Here is a 20,413-nt window from a genome sequence, read left to right on the forward strand (position 1 = left end):
AACAAAGCTATTTGTTTACAGTACGGTGAATTGACAATGTGCAATTGTATTATGTCCTCTGTGAACTTGCTGCAACCTTACTGCAACCTTGCTGCTTTTAACAAAACACTCAGCAAAATGAGATAATTGTTATCTGTCTTGACTGTTTTTAGACAGGACAGTAATCATAATTCCATCACCTGGTTGCTGAATTGTACCACCAAAATATTGGTGTGCTCAATCGTGTAAAACCAAATAGTCCAATACAGTAGGTTTTATTTAACTAGGAAAGTCAGATAAGAACAAATTCTTATTTAAAATGACGGCCTATGAACAGTGGGTTAACTGCCTGGTTTGATCAACCTTTCGATTACTGGCCCAACGCTCTAACCACTAGGCTACCTTCCGTTACATTACAAAAAGTCCTCCGCCTCAAAAACAGATGTCAGTATTTTAGTGAAGGGCATTTATCTTTTAGTTCTTTGTTTTTGCATCTCTCCAGTGCATTGTATTATACTTGCCTATTAGTTTCTTTACAACAAATCTAATAGAAGACATCATGACTATTTTTTGAATTCCAACAACAATACATATTGATGAGCTATTCAAGTTTCCCTTTCATTTGGCAACTACATTAAAAAATGGTGTGCTTTTCCATTGACTTGTTTTACTGTTCTCTCTCCTACATTCTGAGAGCCATTTACTCCACACAATGGTTGACTTTCATAGCTTTGGTCGAAATGTGTATTATACAGATGTATAGAGATTATCAGTATTCCAAGATGTCACTGGCAATCATGCACAACACTCTAAAGAGCACTGGAACAGCAATGGTGGAAATATTGCCCAGAGTTGGATTAGTGCTTTATTGCAGGGTTTCACAGGCCATTTGATGATCAGTATAGCAAAGTCTGTGTCCCAGAATGAGACATAGGATAGAAACCTGGTTTCAGAAGAGTCTTTAAGATGAAAGTGCTTCCTGGTTCTTTTATCTAGTGTGAATGTCATTACTTTTTAATWAAAAAAAACAAGATAGAATATATTGCTATGGTATGTTCAAAGTCGCCATAGCAAGAGTCTTGCATCCCAAGGACAACAAGGAGCTACCAAGGCATGGAAGTGGATTGAAGGTTATTGCTCCTGCTTCAATTCTCCAGAGCAGAGCTTCCTCATGGATGAGCCTAAAGGTCTATATTGAACATGTCTAGCCGGCGATATCACATGTGAGATGTATACTCGTGATATATTGCCTAATATAGCAGTGTATACATTCCATCACATTCATCATATTCCCCGTGTACAGAGCAGATCTCTGTTATAATGTTATTATGCATATATGTCACATATCAAGCAAATACTGTATGATTTCTCAGTGATATGCTAATACAACACCCATCACGTCTGAGTTGTTGGTTTTTCAATGGCAGTGAGATATGTTAGGATCCTTATGGCAGTGACATATGTTATGATCCTTATGGCAGTGAGATATGTTGGGATCCTTATGGCAGTGACATATGTTATGATCCTTATGGCAGTGAGATATATTGTGATCGTTATGGCTGTGAGATATGTTGTGATCGTTATGGCTGTGAGATATGTTGTGATCGTTATGGCTGTGAGATATGTTGTGATCGTTATGGCTGTGAGATATGTTGTGATCGTTATGGCTGTGAGATATGTTGTGATCGTTATGGGGTGCTCAGTGAAGCTAATAGTCCACAGTATGTCAATAAGAACAGTTGTCCAAAAACTACTTTTACAATATGATCATGTAGTCCACTAAACAGCCCTTTTGATCATGCAGAACTGTGAAATATACATTTATTATGAAATATTAACTTGTTTGTTGTTGTTTGTTTGTTGTTGTTTGATACACAGTACAGATGTAAAACCCATTGTTCATTCCCGCCACTGACCCCTTGACCCGCGACCCTATTAACAAAGTTGGTCACAGTTGGTTCACCATAAGTTAATAATGACACACCTCTGTTTGTTACACAGTCATATGGATATACACTGATAATAACCTCTACAAATGTTTCAAGAGACGACTGGTTAAATCCATGCACTTCATGCACAGATGATGGTCAACCCTCCAGGCCACCATAGTTAAGGGTCTCAATGGGTTCCATTCAGAAAGGATATAAAGGAGCATGTTGGGAAATATGCCCATGAAGTCATTTGGATGAGAGCCATGCCTTTCTGTCAGTTTATTTAGATGGTGGATTAATTGTCTGTTGTTGTTGTTGTTGTTGAGCTGTTTTTTCTCAGTCATTTGTCCAGGTGTCTTACAGCAGTCTCTTTCAGAGGGCCAGGAGGCCATGAACGTCCCCGCCTACTTCATGCCGCTCCGAAGCACCTGATTGGCTGCGATAAGCATGACGCTGATGATGAAAGCGATGGCAAAAGCACATATCAGGCTCTTGCGTACACACGTCTGCTTGACTTGCTGCGTTGGACTAGCTGCTTGACAGGGAAAGGAGACAAGAGGAGAAGGAGGAAAGTGAGAGATTATGAAGAAGGAGAGACATGCACCTGTGAGTCTTTTGAATAAAATCTCTGTTGATGCTCTGCACATATCTGATACCGGAGGCAAGTTACATTGTAATCTCATCTCCAAATGTACAAGTATCTGAACACAATTATTACGGATGAATACTGCTTGGAGATGTGTTTTTACACCAGTGTGTACGATACATAATTACCTAGATTACAGCCTAGAATCAGTTTACAGCTGATTTCAGTTAGCTCCAAACAAGTTAACCAATGCATTGGCACCTGAGAAGCATGATAAAGTAGAGTATGTTCAGGAGTTTGGTGTACAGTGCCTTGCAAAAGTTTTCATCAACCTTGGCATTTTTCCTATTTTGTTGCATTACAACCTGTAATTTAAAAATATTTTTATTTGGATTTCATGTAACGGACATACACTAAATAGTCCAAATTGGTGAAAAAAATTACATAAAAATAAAAAACTATGAAAAAGTGGTGCATGCATATGTATTCACCCCCTTTGCTATGAAGCCCCTAAATAAGATCTGGTGCAACCAATTACCTTCAGAAGTCATATAATTAGTTAAATGAAGTCCACCTGTGTGCCATCTAAGTCTCACATGATCTGTCACATGATCTATGCATATATACACCTGTTCTGAAAGGCCCCAMAGTCTGCAACACCACCAAGCAAGTGGCACCATGAAGYCCAAGGAGCTCTCCAAACAGGTCAGGGACAAAGTTGTGGAGAAGTACAGATCAGGGTTGGGTTATAAAAAAATATCAGAAACTTTGAACATCCCACAGAGCACCATTAAATCCATTATTAAAAAATGGAAAGAATATGGCACCACAACAGACCTGCCAAGAGAGGGCCGACCACCAAAACTCACAGACCAGGCAAGGAGGGCATTAATCAGAGAGGCAACAAAGAGACCAAAGATAACCCTGAAGGAGCTGCAAATCTGCAAAGCTCCACAGCGGAGATTGGAGTATCTGTACATAGGACCACTTTAAGCCCTACACTCCACAGAGCTGGGCTTTATGGAAGAGTGGCCAGAAAAAAAAGCCATTGCTTGTAGAAAGAAATAAGCAATCACATTTGATGTTTGCCAAAAGGCATGTGGGAGACTCCCCAAACATATGGAAGAAGGTACTCTGGTCAGATGAGACTAAAATTGAGGTTTTTAGCTATCAAGGAAAACGCTATGTCTGGCGCAAACCCAACACCTCTCATTACCCCGAGAACACCATCCCCACAGTGAAGCATGGTTGTGGCAGCATCATGCTGTGGGGATGTTTTTCATCGGCAGGGACTGGGAAACTGGTCAGAATTGAAGGAATCATGGATGGCACTAAATACAGGGAAATTCTTAATGGAAACCTGTTTGTCTTCCAYAGATTTTAGACTTGGACAGAGGTTCACCTTCCAGCAGTACAATGAACCTAAGCATACTGCTAAAGCAACACTTGAGTGGTTTAAGAGTAAACATTTAAATGTCTTGGAATGACCTAGTCAAAGCCCAGACCTGCATCCAATTGAGAATTTGTGGTATGACTTAACGATTGCTGTACACCAGCGGAACCCATCCAACTTGAAGGAGCTGGAACAGTTTTGCCTTGAAGAATGGGCAAAAATCCCAGTGGCAAGATGTTCCAAGCTTATAGAGACAAACCCCAAGAGACTTGCAGCTGTAATTGCTGCAAAAGGTGTCTCTTCAAAGTATTGCCTTTGGGGGGGTGAATAGTTATGTACGCCCAAGTTTTCAGTTTTTTTGTCATATTTCTTGTTGGTTCACAAGAAAAAATATTTTGCATCTTTAAAGCGGTAGGCATGTTGTGTAAATCAAATGATACAAATCCATTTTTCTAGGTTGTAATGGAAACAAAATAGGAAAAAATGCCAAGGGGGGTGAATACTTTCGCAAGCCACTGTATAGGCAATGCAGCCAACTCCGGGCTACGCATTTTTCCACCACTTCCACTCTGCATATCTCTCACCTTTCACTCCCTCTCAGTTAATCCACTGAACAAAAATATAAATGCAACATGCAACAATTTCAACAATTTTACTGGGTTACAGTTTATATAAGGAAATTAGTCAATTGAAATAAATTCATTAGGCTCTAATCTATGGATTTCACAAGACTGGTCAGTGGTGCAGCCATAGGTGGACCTTGGATGGCATAGGCCCACTCACTTGGGAGCCAGACCCACCCACTGGGGAACCAGGCCCAGAAAATCAGAATGAGTTTTTCCCGACAAAAGTCTCTAAAACGATGTTGGAGGTGGTGGCTTATCGTAGAGAAATGGACAGTCAATTCTCTTGCAACAGCTCTGGTGGACATTCCTGCAGTAAGTATGCCAACTGCATGCTCCCTCAAACCTTGAGACATCTGTGGCATTGTGTTTTGTGACAAACCGGCACATTTTAGAGTGGCCTTATATTGTCCGCAGCACACGGTGCACCTACAGTATGTAATCTGTTTATTCAGCTTCTTGATAAGTGCATCAAAGTGTACAATAGGTCTCCACCTGTCCATATTAACCTGAGACACATTAAAGTCTCTACTACAAAGTGTGTACTACAAAGTGTGTACTATACAGTGTGTACTACAAAGTGTGTACTATAACATGTATACTATAAAGTGTGTACTATAAGGTTCCTTACTGTCTATATCCACCTGGCAGGCCCCTGGGTTCGCTATGTGGCTCTCCTCGGTCATGATGATGTTCTCGATATCCTTCATGGTAAGGTGGTCGGAGAATGTATCGTACAGCAGCCTCTTCAGCTCCTCCACCGTCAGCTTCTGCATGTCAGTCTGGACACACACAAACACGCACGCACACACACACGTACACACACACACACACACGCACACACACACACACACACACCACATGCACACACACAGGAACTGATGTCACTACAATGAGCTACTGTTCTATGGCCGATTTTAGTTTATACAATGTGTTGTATTTGGGGATGGTAAGCTAAGTGATCCTGGAGATTTTAGCCAGAGATAACAACACAACACTGCCCATTGATGCATGTGGCATACTGTATGACTGTCTGGACTTAGGGATTCAATTCTTTTGAGCATACAGTACACTGCCATAGACCTCCCCTTCAAATAAAAAACGTGACATTTTCAAGTCAGATGTGGTTTTCAGGCACCTGTGATGTTTCACATTAATCTTTCACATGTGAACAAATCACTTAACAAATGTCACGTGGGAAAAACATACTTTTTTTTGGACACGTGTGAAGATTCACATGGTTTTCTCATATTACTCAGACATGTGTGGTCTCCCAACATTTCACATCATGAGTTTCATATGTGTGCTTTTGTAGCAGGCGGGATTAGCGCCCATGGGAGAAGCCAACGTCTTGACCATTAGACCAAGAGGGCCAAAACTAATTTTGAAGTCGCAGGCGAGACTACCTCATCATGTCACCATGAGCAACCATGACCGACTCATGCCCTCTACATTTTCACATGTGTATCTTCATATTTTAATGTACATTTTAACTATGGGTATCAAATGTACTTGAATTTACTGCAGGTTTTTCTGTGATTAATTATGATTAATCGCAAATTTGGAWTTTGCTCAAATTGAGCTGTAATTTAAGATTATTTATGCAAAAAAGCATTACAAAAATATTTACATCTTGATTTTGTTCAAAGTAATGGTTAGCAAAACTTTCTTTAACCTCAATGTCAACTTGTTTTGACATTGCATAGTTGTTTTTGGCTGTAAATATTATGTATGTTGGATGTTTTCAGTGTATTTTGAAAGCAATAAAAAATGTGTGCACAAGAATTACAGAAAATTAATTTCAGATTAAATCAGTTAATTTTAACATTGTAAACCAGGGCACCCAGTTTTCTTAGCATGTGAAACTGAAGTTTGATTTACACATGTTATTGTTTTTCAAGTGGAGTTTTTGAACATGTGACACTGCAAATGAGATTTTTACATGTGATTGTTTTTACATGTGATTGTTTTTACATGTGATTGTTTTTACATGTGATTGTTTTTACATGTGATTGTTTTTACATGTGATTGTTTTTACATGTGATTGTTTTTACATGTGATTGTTTTTACATGTGATTGTTTTTACATGTGATTGTTTTTACATGTGATTGTTTTTACATGTGATTGTTTTTACATGTGATTGTTTTTACATGTCAATATGCGATTTTCACATAAGAACGTTTCTCACGTGAATCTGCATAACCGATTTTAATAAGGCCAAGCACACATTTCACATGTGCAACTGCAATTCACATTAGGTGAAGACATGTTTTTGTTATCACATGTGAAAAGTTGGTGTTAACATGTGAATAAAAAATGTAATACACGTGAAAATATGGTGTCAAGTGAAATTTTTGCTCAGCATGTGAAAACAGCTATTTCACATGTGAAAATGTCAATTTTATATGTCGTTTTTTTTAGGGCGGGAGGGGCACACACAATAAGATATGAGTTTGTTCTAGAATCTGGATTGTATACAAAGACACTGCATAGATATTGCAAACACAAGTCTGACTCTGAATCAGTCTCTAAATACTTGTTAACTCCTACTACTGTCAATATGGAGGGTAATTATCTGAGAAACTGTCACACAGTAAAAACCTGATTTAATCTAAATTMATTTTACTTCATRCGATCGTAAGACTAGTYTATAAAATGGGTGGGGGTGGTTMTTGAAAGTCAGGAAGGAAGYACACAGTTTTGACAGAAGAACATTACTAAGAATACTAAGTACTAAGTAAATACTAAGGTTGCATTCCAAACACATAAAAGTCACACATTCTCCGCTCAGCCCTCAAATTAAGTGGACACTTCTGATGACGTATCATGATGTCTGYKGAGTTGACACTCGCAGGGCAAGGGGTGAGGGAAGAATGAATGGATTTTAAATGGACTGCTCTTGCCCGGAAATGTGCCACTCGTTCGTCCCACAGTTGTGTTTTCAGTTATCAGTTACAGTCAGTTACAGTCAATTATGATTGGCTAGAAGACAACACCTCCGCAGACATCGAATGCTAGCCATCCGACTATATCAGGTAAATCAAAAATTACAATGTATAAGTGTGATGTCGGGGGAAAGTTGTATGCGCAAGCTAACGTTTCCAAAAGCTAACCAAACAAAAGCATRATTACTCACCAGGGGTCACTGCCTTATCAACCCTCCACTGAATCTGGGAATTACATTTGTTTTCCTTTCAAGTCACAAAGTCTCCATGCGATGGATAAATGGTGCAATAGATGACAGTTACAGTATAGCATAACATCCTAATCACCCAGAAGCTTTTGTAGCTTGTCAGTTGTAATAAGCAGGAAGGAAGCGGTTTATGATTACTTACCTTCCAGAACACAGAGTCAAAGTCTGTTCCGTGGAACTTGTCTGGCATTCCGGCTGCTGTCAGCTTGGGTCCGAGGAGAGTGACAAACTCTTCGAAATCCACCTGACCATCACCTGTTGATGACAGGAATTTTGATGACACCTGGTATGCTTGTGTGTGTGTGTGTGTGTGTGTGTGTGTGTGTGTTCGGGTTGGTGGGTGTGAGCGCCCGTCTGTGTCGTAAATGCGTGAATGTGTGCATGTCTGTGTACGTGAGTGTGTGTGTGTACGTGTGTGTGTGTGTACGTGCCGTGTCTGTCTGTCTGTCTGGTCTGTTCTGTCTTTGTCCTGTCTGTCTGTCTGTCTGTCTGTCCTGGTTGTCTGTCGTCTGGTCTGTCCTGTCTGTCTGTCTGTGTCTGTCTGTGTCTGTCTGTCTGTGTCTGTCTGTGTCTTTTGTGTCTGTTGTGTGTGCGTGCGTGCCGCGTATGCGTGTGTCTTTGTGTGTGGCGTGTGTCTATCTCACATCGTCCATAGTCCCAGTCTCTGTATGATGAACCTCCAGCTCCACCTCAAATTAAGGGCAATGTACCCCAGAGACCTCATGGCCCCATGCCCAGCTCTTTGCTTCGAGATGAAGCTCATTCCCCATCACGGTCAAATACCATTGAACGCCTCGCGGATCCCTGTGAAGAAGACAACACAGAGAAGTGTTATAGAATTCAGCCTACTGTGTCGTGTGCCTAAGCACTAAATAATTTTCAATTTCAAAAATAAGGTTTTTAAATATGCTACAACAAGTGACTGGTCAATCTCTACCAACGAATGTAGTTGGATGCACTAAAAGACATGAAAAAAACAAACATATTAAGGAATGAATTAAAATAGTGTTTTTTCTCCAATAGCGATCATAGGTTCTCAAGGGGATAAAGTGAATGTGTGAGGATGAACAAATGCGCATTCACTTACACCACGTGGTATAGATTGGAATCTTAAAACCTCTCTTGGTACGTGAGATCATTAGCCGTCCCACCTCTTCAACAGCCAGTGAAACTACTGGGCGCCATTCAAATACAGAAATACTCATTATAAAAATTCTAAAAACAAAACATATTTTACATAGTTTAAAGATTAACTTCTTGTGAATCCAAACCACGGTGTCAGATTTAAAAATGCTTTAACGGGCGAAAGCATACCTTATTTGAGAATTATTATTTGAATTATTGAGAACATAGCCCACTAGACAAATCTTAAACAGTAACCAGCCCAAGTAGAACAGTTACAAGTTACAAAAGTAAGAATATAAATAAATTAATCCCCTTACTTTGATGATCTTCATATGGTTGCACTCAAGGCAGACATTCATTTTACTAATAAATGGTTCCTTTTGTTGATAAAGTCTCTTTATATCCTAAAAAACCTCCGTTTCGTTTGCGCGTTTTCTTCAGCAATCCACAGGCTCAAATGGCAGTCAAACAGAGACAAAAAAAATCGCAATATTGTATCCGTAAAGTTCATAGAAACTGTTTATGTATTCAATCCTCAGGTTTTTTTTAGCCTAAAATATGCGATAATATTTCAACAGGAACAATAACGTTGTCCAATTTAAAGGTAAACAAGAAACAGCCTCTCTCCGTCTCGCGCATGAAAAGGCTTGTGACACTTTACGGGTCCACTCATTCAGAACTGCTCTTGACTTCCTCGATTAAATTGTCAGAGATACAAGGCCTGATAAACAAATATTTAAAGACTGTTGACTCTAGTGGAAGGTGCATAGAAACTGCAATTTGAGTCCTAAGTCATGAACTGGTAAAAAGGGATTGAATAGAACTACAAAACCAAAAAAATAACTAAACTTTCTGAATGGATTTTTCTCAGGTTTTCGCCTACCAAATCAGTTCTGTTATACTCACAGACACTATTTTAACAGTTTTGGAAACTTTAGAGTGTTTTCTATCAAAATCTACCAGTTATATGCATAMCATATCTTCTGGGCCCGAGAAGCAGGCAGTTTAATTTGGGCATGCATTTKATCCAAAATTCCGAATGCTGCCCCCTACCCTAGAGAAGTTTTAAGAGAGCCACTGTGGCCATTTTGACAGACCAAAATGCATTCGTTAAAAAATGAACTGGGTTACTGTATGTAAAAGGTCACTTCAGGACAAAAATGTATGACAGAAACCTAAGAAGAGGAAATGTTGGCTTTTCCAATAGTTATTTAAATTTAAACTAATCTAAAGCATACCAGAGATCTGTATAATGAAGAGATATTCATGTCTCCGCCCTAACAATGGGAGTCGTTGTCCCAAAGGCAGCAAGGCAGGCGYAAAGCTTAGGTCTGCATACTAAGCCCATAGAAACGGATTGYGCTTATTCTGGACAGATTTTGGCAAGAGTGAGCCCTCTCATTTTGCCTCTTCCTATCTGAGCATACTGACCAGGTCCGTCCTTAAAATACTTCCCCCACAGCTCAAAAGCCCCTTTCCTTACAAGTGACCAAATCCCATCATTCATATGCGTTGTAGACCGTCGGCCAGTCAATTACTGATTGTAAAAGATCTAMCATACAGGAAACTGGTTCAGGTGATGATGAACAATCTTCCCTACATACACTTGATGATGGGTAGATCTGGGATGAATCTGCTCCGGTATCTACTGTGATTGCTTTTGCAGTAGCCAAGAATCACAAAACACATTGTTAACATAATTATGTACGATATTAGATGTGTTAAGTCAGTGTAAGCCTTATGGAAATGAAATGTAGCTCTGTGAGATTACATTCTAGATAACATTTGCAGGTGGAAAATAGGCGACTGCAAACATGCCTATGTAAAAAAAAAAAAGATATGGACCCCCATTTGAATTTGAATGACATTGAATAAATCTATAATTTAATACATAAGGGACAATTGTATATATTCATTCAAGTGATTAGAGAAAGCAGGAATGAGTAGATGTACCTATCACTAAGTATAATGAATTATCATAATAAAATGTACTTCATTCACTCTGTAGCTTATTGTTAGTGACATGCGGTGTAGTAAATAACATTTGCTGTTGCATTGATGTAGTGGGGTGTCAGAATAGGGATATGTGGGCATGTCCGTGGCCAAAATAAACCCCTGACTTATTTTGACAAATATTTTGGGCAAGAAAGAAAACCAAAATGTGAGACGGATGAATGAAGACAGAATGTGTTGTGTATACATGAGGTGATGCCAATGCTTTAGGAAATAGTTTAGTATTATTTTCAAGGCGCAGAACGGAATGGATGCCCATCTGCTTCAGGGACAGGGGCACTTGACTATCATGGATTACAATGTGACACACAATTTACAAGGTGGAGCAGAATGACATTTCCCCAACTCATGGCCACCCCAGCTGCTTCCGATCCTATTAACAACACCTCCAAATCCACCTGAGGTCCCTCACTCCATCTTTTTCTGGTGTTTGCTGTATAAACAGCTCTTCAGCTGAGCAGAGCCCTATTCCACTGAAAAGCTCAAACGCTGCCTCTCAGGAGGGGCGAGACTCTTAGAGAAGGTGCCAGCACCATTTTAGAAGGTCTATATCTCTTACAATGGGCTATGAACTATAAGAGAGTTACATCATAACAACTAATGACAATATACACGTAGTGGCCAGTTTATTAGGTACACCCACCTTTGCCTCCAGAACAGCCTGAAATCTTTGGGACATGGAAAAGTTGATCAATTGGTATCAAAACAAAGTTTATTTGTCACGTGCGCCGAATACAACAGGTGTAGACCTTACAGTGAAATGCTTACTTACCAATAACAGTAGCGAGGCTATATACAGGCACCGGTTAGTCAGGCTGATTGAGGTAGTATGTACATGAAGGTGTGGTTAAAGTGACTATGCATATACGATAAAGAGAGAGTAGCAGTAGCGTAAAAGAGGGGTTGGCGGGTGTTGGGTGGAGGGACACAATGCAGATAGTCTGGGTAGCCAATGTGCGGGGGCACCGGTTGGTCGGGCTAATTGAGGTAGTATGTACATGAATGTTTAGTTAAAGTGACTATGAGTATATGATAAACAGAGAGTAGCAGCAGCGTAAAAGAGGGGTCGGGATGGCACACAATGAAAATAGTCCGGGTAGCCATTTGATTACCTGTTCAGGAGTCTTATGGCTTGTGGGGTAAAAACTGTTGAGAAGCCTTTTGGTCCGAGACTTTGCACTCCAGTACCGCTTGCCATGGTAGAGAGAACAGTCTATGACTGGGGTGGCTGTGGTCTTTGACAATTTTTAGGGCCTTCCTCTGACACTGCCTGGTGTAGAGGTCCTGGATGGCAGGCAGCTTAGCCTCAGTGATGTTCTGGGCCGTACGCACTACCCTCTATAGTGCCTTGCGGTCAGAGGCCGAGCAGTTGCCGCACCAGGCAGTGATGCAACCAGTCAGGATGCTCTCGATGTTGCAGCTGCAGAACCTTTTGAGAATCTGAGGACCCATGCCAAATCTTTTTAGTTTCCTGAGGGGGAATAGGCTTTGTCGTGCCCTCTTCACGGCTATCTTGGTGTGTTTGGAACATTCTAGTTTGTTGGTGATGTGGACACCAAGGAACTTGAAGCCCTCAACCTGCTCCACTACAGCCCCGTCGTTGAGAATAGGGGCATGCTCGGTCCACCTTTTCCTGTAGTTCACAATCATCTCCTTAGTATTGATTACGTTGAGGGATAGGTTGTTATTCTGGCACCACCCGGCCAGGTCTCTGACCTCCTCCCTATAGGCTGTCTCGTCATTGTCGGTGATCAGGCCTACCACTATGGTGTCATCAGCAAACTTAATGATGGTGTTGGAGTCGTGCCTGGCCACGTAGTCGTGGGTGAACAGGGAGTACAGGAGGGGACTGAGCACGCACCCCTGAGGGGCTCCAGTTTTGAGYATCAGTGTGGCAGATGTGTTGCTACCTACCCTCACCTCACCTACCCTCACCAAGTCCAGTATCCAGTTGCAGACGGAGGTGTTTAGTCCCAGGATCCTTAGCTTAGTGATGAGCTTTGAGGGCGCTATGGTATTGAACGCTGAGCTGTAGTCAATGAATAACATTCTCACATAGGTGTTCCTTTTGTCCAGGTGGGAAAGGGCAGTGTGGAGTGCAATAGAGATTGCATCATCTGTGGATCTGATTGGGCGGTATGCGAATTGGAGTGGGTCTTGGGTTTCTGGGATAATGGTGTTGATGTGAGCCATTACCAGCCTTTCAAAGCACTTTATGGCTACGGACGTGAGTGCTATGGGTCTGTAGACATTTTGGCAGGTTGCCTTAGTGTTCCTGGGCACAGGGACTATGGTGGTCTGCTTGAAACATGTTGGTATTACAGACTCAATCAGGGACATGTTGAAAATGTCAGTGAAGACACCTGCCAGTTGGTCAGCACATGCCGGCAGCACATGTCCTTGTAATCCGTCTGGCCCCGCAGCCTTGTGAATGTTGACCTGTTTAAAGGTCTTACTCACGTCGGCTACGGAGAGCGTGATCACACAGTCGTCCAGAACAACTGATGCTCTCATGCATGCCTCAGTTTTGCTTGCCTCGAAGCGAGCATAGAAGTGATTTAGCTCGTCTGGTAGGCTCATGTCACTGGGCAGCTCTGTGCTGTGCTTCCTTTTGTAGTCAAGGGGCCTAACGTGTTCCCCACATTATTACACCACTGCCACCAGCCTGTACCATTGACAACAGGCAGGATGGGGCCATGGACTCATCCTGCTTACGCCAAATCCTGACTCTGCCATCAGCATGGCACAACAGGAACTGGGAWTCGMCAGACCAGGCAATGTTTTTCCTCTCCGTAATTGCCCAGTGTTGGTGATCGCGTGCCCACTGGAGCTGCTTTTTCTTGTTTTTAGCTGATAGGAGTGGAACCCGCTGTGGTCGTCTGCTGCAATAGCCAATACGTGACAAGGACCGACAAGTTGTGTGTTCAGAGATGTCGTTCTGCACAGCAGTGTCATACTGTACCAATATTTGCCTGTTTGTGGACCGTCTGTTAGCTTGAACGATTCTTTCCATTCTCCTTCAACTTGTCATCAACTAACTGTTCTCTCCCACAGGGATGCCCCTTACTGGATGTTTTTTGGTTATAGCACCATTCGGGTGGTGGGTAACCCAGTGGTTAGAGCATTGGGCCAGTTATCGAAAGGTTCCTAGATTGAATCCCCAAGCTGACAAGATTTAAAAAAAATATTCTTCCCCCAAGGCAGTAAACCTACTGTGCTGTGGATTGATTAAGGCAATACGCCCCCCCCCCCATACACCTCTCTGATTCAGAGGGTTGGGTTAAATGTAAAAGACACATTTTAGTTGAAGGCATTCAGTTGTACAAATGACTAGGTATCCCCCTTTCCTTCTCAATAACCTCTAGACACTGTCGTGTGTGAAAAGCCCTGGAGGCCAACTGTTTCTGCAAAACTGAAACCAGCGCACCTGGTATTGACAAACATACCACCCTCAAAATCGCTTAGGTCACTCATTTTGTCCATTCTAATGTTCAATCAAACAGTAACTGAATGCCTTGATGCCTATCGGCCTGCTTTATATAGCAAGCCACGGCCACGTGTCTCTGTCTGTAAGGGCAAACCATTTTCATAAACTGGGTACCTAACAAACTGGACATTGACTGTATATTTGCCACCATTGCCAATACTTGTCAGCACAAGACATCTATTAACATTAATCAAATAAATCAAAACAAACTCCTAACTCCTAGTTCTCCAGCCAACTTCGGCTAAAATTACAGGCATATCCAAAACCAGAATCAGTGCAAAGGGGTCTTGGAAGCAATCTCTTCCATGAGGGCGAACTTTTCCACTCGAAAGTGTTGTAACAGGAATTAGTGAGGTTAAACTTTACCTTAACTCCACGCGCTTTGACAAAGCAGAGGAACGCATTAGCATGGTGGAAGTTACTGTAGTCACTGTCAAAACAACGACCGAAAAGTTGGAAAAACAGGTGGCCGACATTACTTCAAAACTAAGCTCGCTCGAGATCCACCACAGGAGGTAAAATTTGAAACTGGTTGATCTACCCGAAAAGTGAAAAATGTTGATGCAGTTGCATCACTTGAGAAATGGCTGCCCAGGCATTGGGGCCGGACATCTTTTCGGACCCCCTGTGCGTTGAAAGAGCCCATTGGCTTCCAGCTCCTAAAGGCCCAAGTCCTAATCATGAAGTTTCTCAACTTTCAAGACAAAGTCTGACTGTTGTGGAAAGCCAGAGCCAAGGGTAAGGTGATGTACGGGGACCAAGAGATCATGTTCTTCTCTGACATATCAGCGGACCAGCACCAAAAAATAAAAGGCTACGACTGGGTTAAACGCCAGCTCAGGTCCATCCCTCAACATTGCCTATGGAATAGCTTTCCCAACTAAACTACGTCTGACGTACAWTGGACGGTCACACGAATTTGAATCTCCCTCTCAAGCCTTGGCATTCATCTGTGATGTATAACGTGATTCTTCTTTCTAGTCGTGTTTGCTGCTGTGAAGTTTATCACCGCTGTGAAGTTTATCACCACCCTGGACTTCGGAGAATTAAACCACCATGGATTATGTGACTGGTTACAAGCTAGCAAACTAACGTTAGCCAATTTGTTGGCAGCTAGCTAGCATAACATTTAAGCGAATAAAAACTCCTCTGAATAACAGTGTCTTGACAAGTGAGCACATTTTCTATGCCAGATAAAATCGTGCCTCATTAGCTCATTGTTATGGATGTTTCCAAATAAATATCACTAGAAAACWGCTTAAACAAATGCAAATACAGCTACTTTGCTGTTATTCTGGCTGCACTTGTTGGCGGGACTGTAAGTTACCCGTAGTTGGCTAGGTAGCAACCAACAGATAAGAYCATTGCCAGCCAGCACGGCGATGGAACATTTAGAACYAACAACTGGGTTGCGTCCATAGATAAAGAACAAAAATACTGAGCYATTGGGTCACGTCTCTGGCAACCGAACCGATAGACCAGCCGGCTTGGGTAGCAACCCTACAMTTGTGTCGGGACTATATATTGTGGAAGGATGAAGTAGCATGAATAAATGTATCAAAATAAAGTTTTTATTCAAATATGTCAATCATTACTTGAACATGTTGGTAACCTGTTGTATAAAAGTGATAATGCCTTCAAAGCCAGTGTTTGGGCCTAACAACACACATGCCAATATATCTTCCAAGCATCGGCTTCTCGGACATTAGCACTTAAGCATGTCGCATAGCATGTTGCTAGGTATGCCTTTTGTTTGGTTCGTGAGGAAAAATAGTCGAGAGAAGGCAGGAGACACTTTGTTTTGTTTAGCATCACTTAGATTAGACTGCTCCCTTTACTGGATCAGTTGTCAACCAGGCTACACTTTACGATTAGGAGGATGTGGGAGGGGAAGCGTTGAGTGTCTCGGTTAGGGAGCCAGGGGAATGGGGTTCAGTGTTTTACTGTTAGGAAAGTTTTAGGTTTTTTGTTTCAACAGATCTTTACATATTTTTCTCACTACAAAATACTCATGCAGTGCTTGTGGTTACTAAACATATTTTAGAAATGTGTTTATACTCTAGCTTATTCCATGTTCATATCTTTAGTTATATGACTTCAAATGCAAAACTGAAATTTACTTTGTGGAATGTCCGTGGAGTTGATAAACTATCCAAGCTTAAACAGGTTATTACTAATCTATTGTGTTCCTACAAGAAACTCACTTTTTGAAGGATGAGCTAATTAAAATATACAGGAGATTGCAAGCACAAGTGATGGCATCCTGTTTCTCCTCTCATTCTCATGGTATTATGGTTTTAATTAAAAAATCTGTTCCATTTCAAATGGAAAATATTATAACTGATACAGCTGGGTAGATACATTTTGATACAGGAAACTCTTTTGAATGAACGTATTAATCTGGTTAATGTATATGTTCCTAATGATAATAATCTCAAATTATTTGAGAATTTCTTTCTATTCATAGTATAGCCTCCCTTCCTGGTAAAGTCCTAATGGCAGGGGATTTTAATTGCACTCTTGATCCTCATCTAGATTACGCCACTTGCAGAGTAGAAAGAAATTACAGCATTTCATTAAGAAWACAGAACAAGGTTTTACATATCTTGGTATTAAAATCACATCAGAAATTAGCTCCTTGAGTTCAACAAATGATGAACCCATMMTAACGAGTGTAACAAAATCCATRAACAGATGGACATCATTACAGCCTAATCTATTATTGGTAGAATAAATATAATTAACATGAATATTCTGACTCAATATCTTTATCTATTTCAATCAATTCCTCTGGCTCCACCACCTTAATTTTTTCCAAAGATCAGAAAGATACTAACATTTTATCTGGAGCAACAGAAAACCAAGGCTTAGACTTTCTCTTATTTATTTGCCCTAAGACAGAGGGGGGTTAAAACTTCCAAACCTACAGTGGCATTACTGGTCTCCACAACTGAGGGCTGCAATGTTTTGGTTTTCCAAGGAACCATACTTARCCTGGCTGCAGACTGAAATCTTATCCACGAAAGACTTAACTTTGGATGGATATTTGTACTCTGCTCCCTTTAAGAAACTAAGAAGAACACTACTAATCCTTTTGGTAAAAACAACCTATTTATATGGCACGAAGTYCAGCAATATTGTGTGAATCCCCTGTATTATCCAGTTGTACACCAATTTTGGGGCAAAGACAATTTCACACCTGATAAAAATGACTTGGGGTTTAAAGAATGGGAAAGAAAAGGTACTGTTAAAGTAATGGACTTATACAATGAAAAAGGGCTCATGTCGTTTGAAGAACTAAAGGGCATTTTTTCAAATACTTACAATTGAAAAGCTTTATTTTTTCCAGTCCAAAACAATCTGCCCTACAACCTCATTTGACCACTTTAGAAATGTTCTCTGTTGATATGTGTTATGGGAGAGGTCACATGACATTACTATATGGGAAAATGGTAGCTACTCAAAAAGACAACTCTGATAGTAAGAGACTTCAGTGGATACAAGATATGGAAGAAGATATTTCCGAAGAGGACTGGGGTATGATATGCTCTAGAGCTCAGATACAGACACTAAACACTCGCCGGAAATTGTTGCAAAACAATTAGAAAATGTGAACATACATGTATATCACCCTTGTTAAGCTTCCCAAGTTTGACCCTAAAATCCAAGACCTGTGTTTTAAAAGTAACATGCATCTACAGTAGGAACCTTGTATCATTGCTTATGGGAGTGTGCTGAGATATAAAGGTTTGGGAGCTCACTTCAGCGTTACATCTCTGAGATGACCTTTACCCTAATACCAATAATCCCTACATTTTGCATCTTACATTTTTTGTCAGAGAATTTGTCTTTACATAGGAGAGAAAAGAAAACAGTTGACCTCTGTCTAATACGAGCTAGACGTTCAAATGCTCTCCACTGGAAGTATGTCAGTTCCCACTCGTCATTGGTTAAAATAATTCATGTCAAGCTCTTGAAAAATGTACTTATATAGTGAAAAAGAAAGTGTTCATTGGAATCTGTTTTTGAATTTCTGTAAAACGGTGACATTGTAGAAGCATTGGAATTGTATATTGGAATCTGTATATTTTCTCTCTTTTTGGTTGTGAATATTGGCTATAGTTGAAGCATAATCTGCATTATCTGCGACTGCATATTATTATTTGTTTATTTTGACTATTGGGAATGTGAGGATGTATTTTTTTCTGTTTATCTGTTGTTAATGTTGGTTCTTGTTATGTTTTTGTCTTTGTTTTGGGGTTGGGGGGGTGAAAAACATACATTTTATATTTTATTTATGTAACTGTTGATTGTCCTATTTGAAACAAATAAATAAGTATGTGTAAAAAAAATCAAAACTAAATAAATAAAAATAAGAATATGTATAATATAGCATGCACTCTTCAAGTGGAATTTGGTAAATCATAATCCTGCCGATGTCATTTAGTTTTATGGCCACATGACACACAACTCACAGTCCTTCTGTCAAGCTCTCTAATGAATCTCATACGAATATGATCAGCGATTAAATGAGGGGGACCTTAATATCGGAAACAGAAATAAAAAGATTCCTGTTCAAACGATCATGAAGAAGCACACCAGTTATAAGGACATTTCCACCAGTTTCAAARATAACTGTGACTCACATATTACCATGAAGAGGACCGTAAAAGACAAAGACTACTCTAAAGTGGTTCACCTTTTACAAAGCTGTTTAGGGTATATCTGCACAATACAACCTGAGGCAATAGTCAGCACATGGTCAAAAACTGGACAAAATGGAGGTTACAGTACAACCTTTAGGGCATGGAGACGATTTAAGATGCATTATAAACTTGGTGGTTCAAGCACTGAATGCTGATTGGCTGACAACACATTTTTTTATACTGATCTAATTAAGTTGGTAACCAGTTTATAATAGCAATAAGGCAGCTCGGGGGTTTGTGGTATATGGCCACGACTAAGACCTCAGCGATGCGTCATACATAAGAACAGCCCTTAGCCGTGGTATAATGGCCCTATACCACACCCCCTTAGGCATTATTACTTAATTAGCACTCCCTAATGACACGGATCAAGTGAATAAGCATTGATGCTCTTGGCCTCGTTCAGATACTGTTTCCTTGGTGCAGCAGCTTTTCTGTATCTGTTTGACCCTCTTTAAACTGACCCGTGTTTGTTCCCTTTTCTTTCATTTGTTCCTGCTCGGTTCGGTGAGCTTCAGAGTGGCCTCCTCTCTCTGGGAGTGTGTGCCGCCATTGAAGACATAATAAACAAATATATTTGTACCGAGTGGCATTTCCTTTGATGTAAGAAGGTGCTTCAAACATGCCGTTATGTACAGTCCCCTAGGGGTTTGATGGAGTGGAGATCTGGAGACACTCCTTTAAAGTTTAGCCTCACAAGAGAAAGGTGTTCCAGGCTTCTTTTCCCTACATTACATAGAAAGCCATAAACAGTGTATCGTTACAGCTCACAAGTCACTATTTGATCATATACAAAGTACTTGGGAACCAAACAGTTGAAGTAAGTTACTTTGGGATAGCAACAACATTCACATGAGACTCAAAGGAAACTTCATATCTGAACATTTTCTGTGGACCTGGATTGATCTTACATTTAAGGTGATTTTGGCTCGCAATTCAGATAATGCTAAGTCACACTCTCAGTAACATGGTGGAGGAGGTTTGTTGATTGCGCTCACATGGACGGAAAGACCACAGTCAACAAAACATGTAGCAGTATTGGACTAAACAAGAAACATCCTGCCGATACACCAAATGGAATACCTTGATCAAAGGTTTATGGTCAATCCCATACACTTCAAAAACATTTTAGAGAACAAATAATGAAATGGTTGAACAATCTTCATTCCTGAATAAAAGCCCACCACAGAAAATATGGATTGTCTTTGACACATCCATTTCCTAAAGTAAAGTTGTTGCCTTGAGTTTAGTTATTAACTTTGTCATTACTAGCTGCAGTGGCTTTGTGAGAGCTTAGTAAAGTGGTGAGGAGAGGAAATACCCACTCCTAGAATCCTGGGTTCCTCTACACACATTCACTCTCACACACATGCACTC

General features: G+C 40.6%; 1 protein-coding gene across 1 annotated transcript; it reads right to left on the reverse strand.

Moving 5' to 3' along the window:
* Positions 1–831: 831 nt before the first annotated feature.
* LOC111957587 (calcium-binding protein 7-like) lies at positions 832–12,493 on the reverse strand. Its single transcript, XM_070436910.1, has 5 exons — positions 12,400–12,493; positions 8,489–8,509; positions 7,848–7,960; positions 5,144–5,294; positions 832–2,442 (listed from the first exon to the last, which is right to left on the reverse strand). The coding sequence occupies exons 1-5, from the start codon at positions 12,491–12,493 to the stop codon at positions 2,315–2,317; spliced, it is 507 nt and encodes a 168-aa protein (XP_070293011.1). The 3' UTR covers positions 832–2,314.
* Positions 12,494–20,413: the final 7,920 nt, after the last annotated feature.

Source organism: Salvelinus sp. IW2-2015, linkage group LG33 (assembly GCF_002910315.2).
Source record: "Salvelinus sp. IW2-2015 linkage group LG33, ASM291031v2, whole genome shotgun sequence".
NCBI classification, from domain to species: Eukaryota; Metazoa; Chordata; class Actinopteri; order Salmoniformes; family Salmonidae; genus Salvelinus; species Salvelinus sp. IW2-2015.

Coding starts and splice junctions, on each gene's coding strand:
- LOC111957587 (XM_070436910.1), bottom strand. CDS start 12,493: ATGATTGTGAACTACAGGAAAAGGTGGACCGAGCATGCCCCTATTCTC. Junction 7,961..8,488: donor GATCCGCGAGGCGTTCAATG/GTATTTGACCGT, acceptor TGTCATCAACAG/GTGATGGTCAGGTGGATTTC. Junction 2,443..5,143: donor CTGCCAGGTGGATATAGACA/GTAAGGAACCTT, acceptor CCTGTCAAGCAG/CTAGTCCAACGCAGCAAGTC.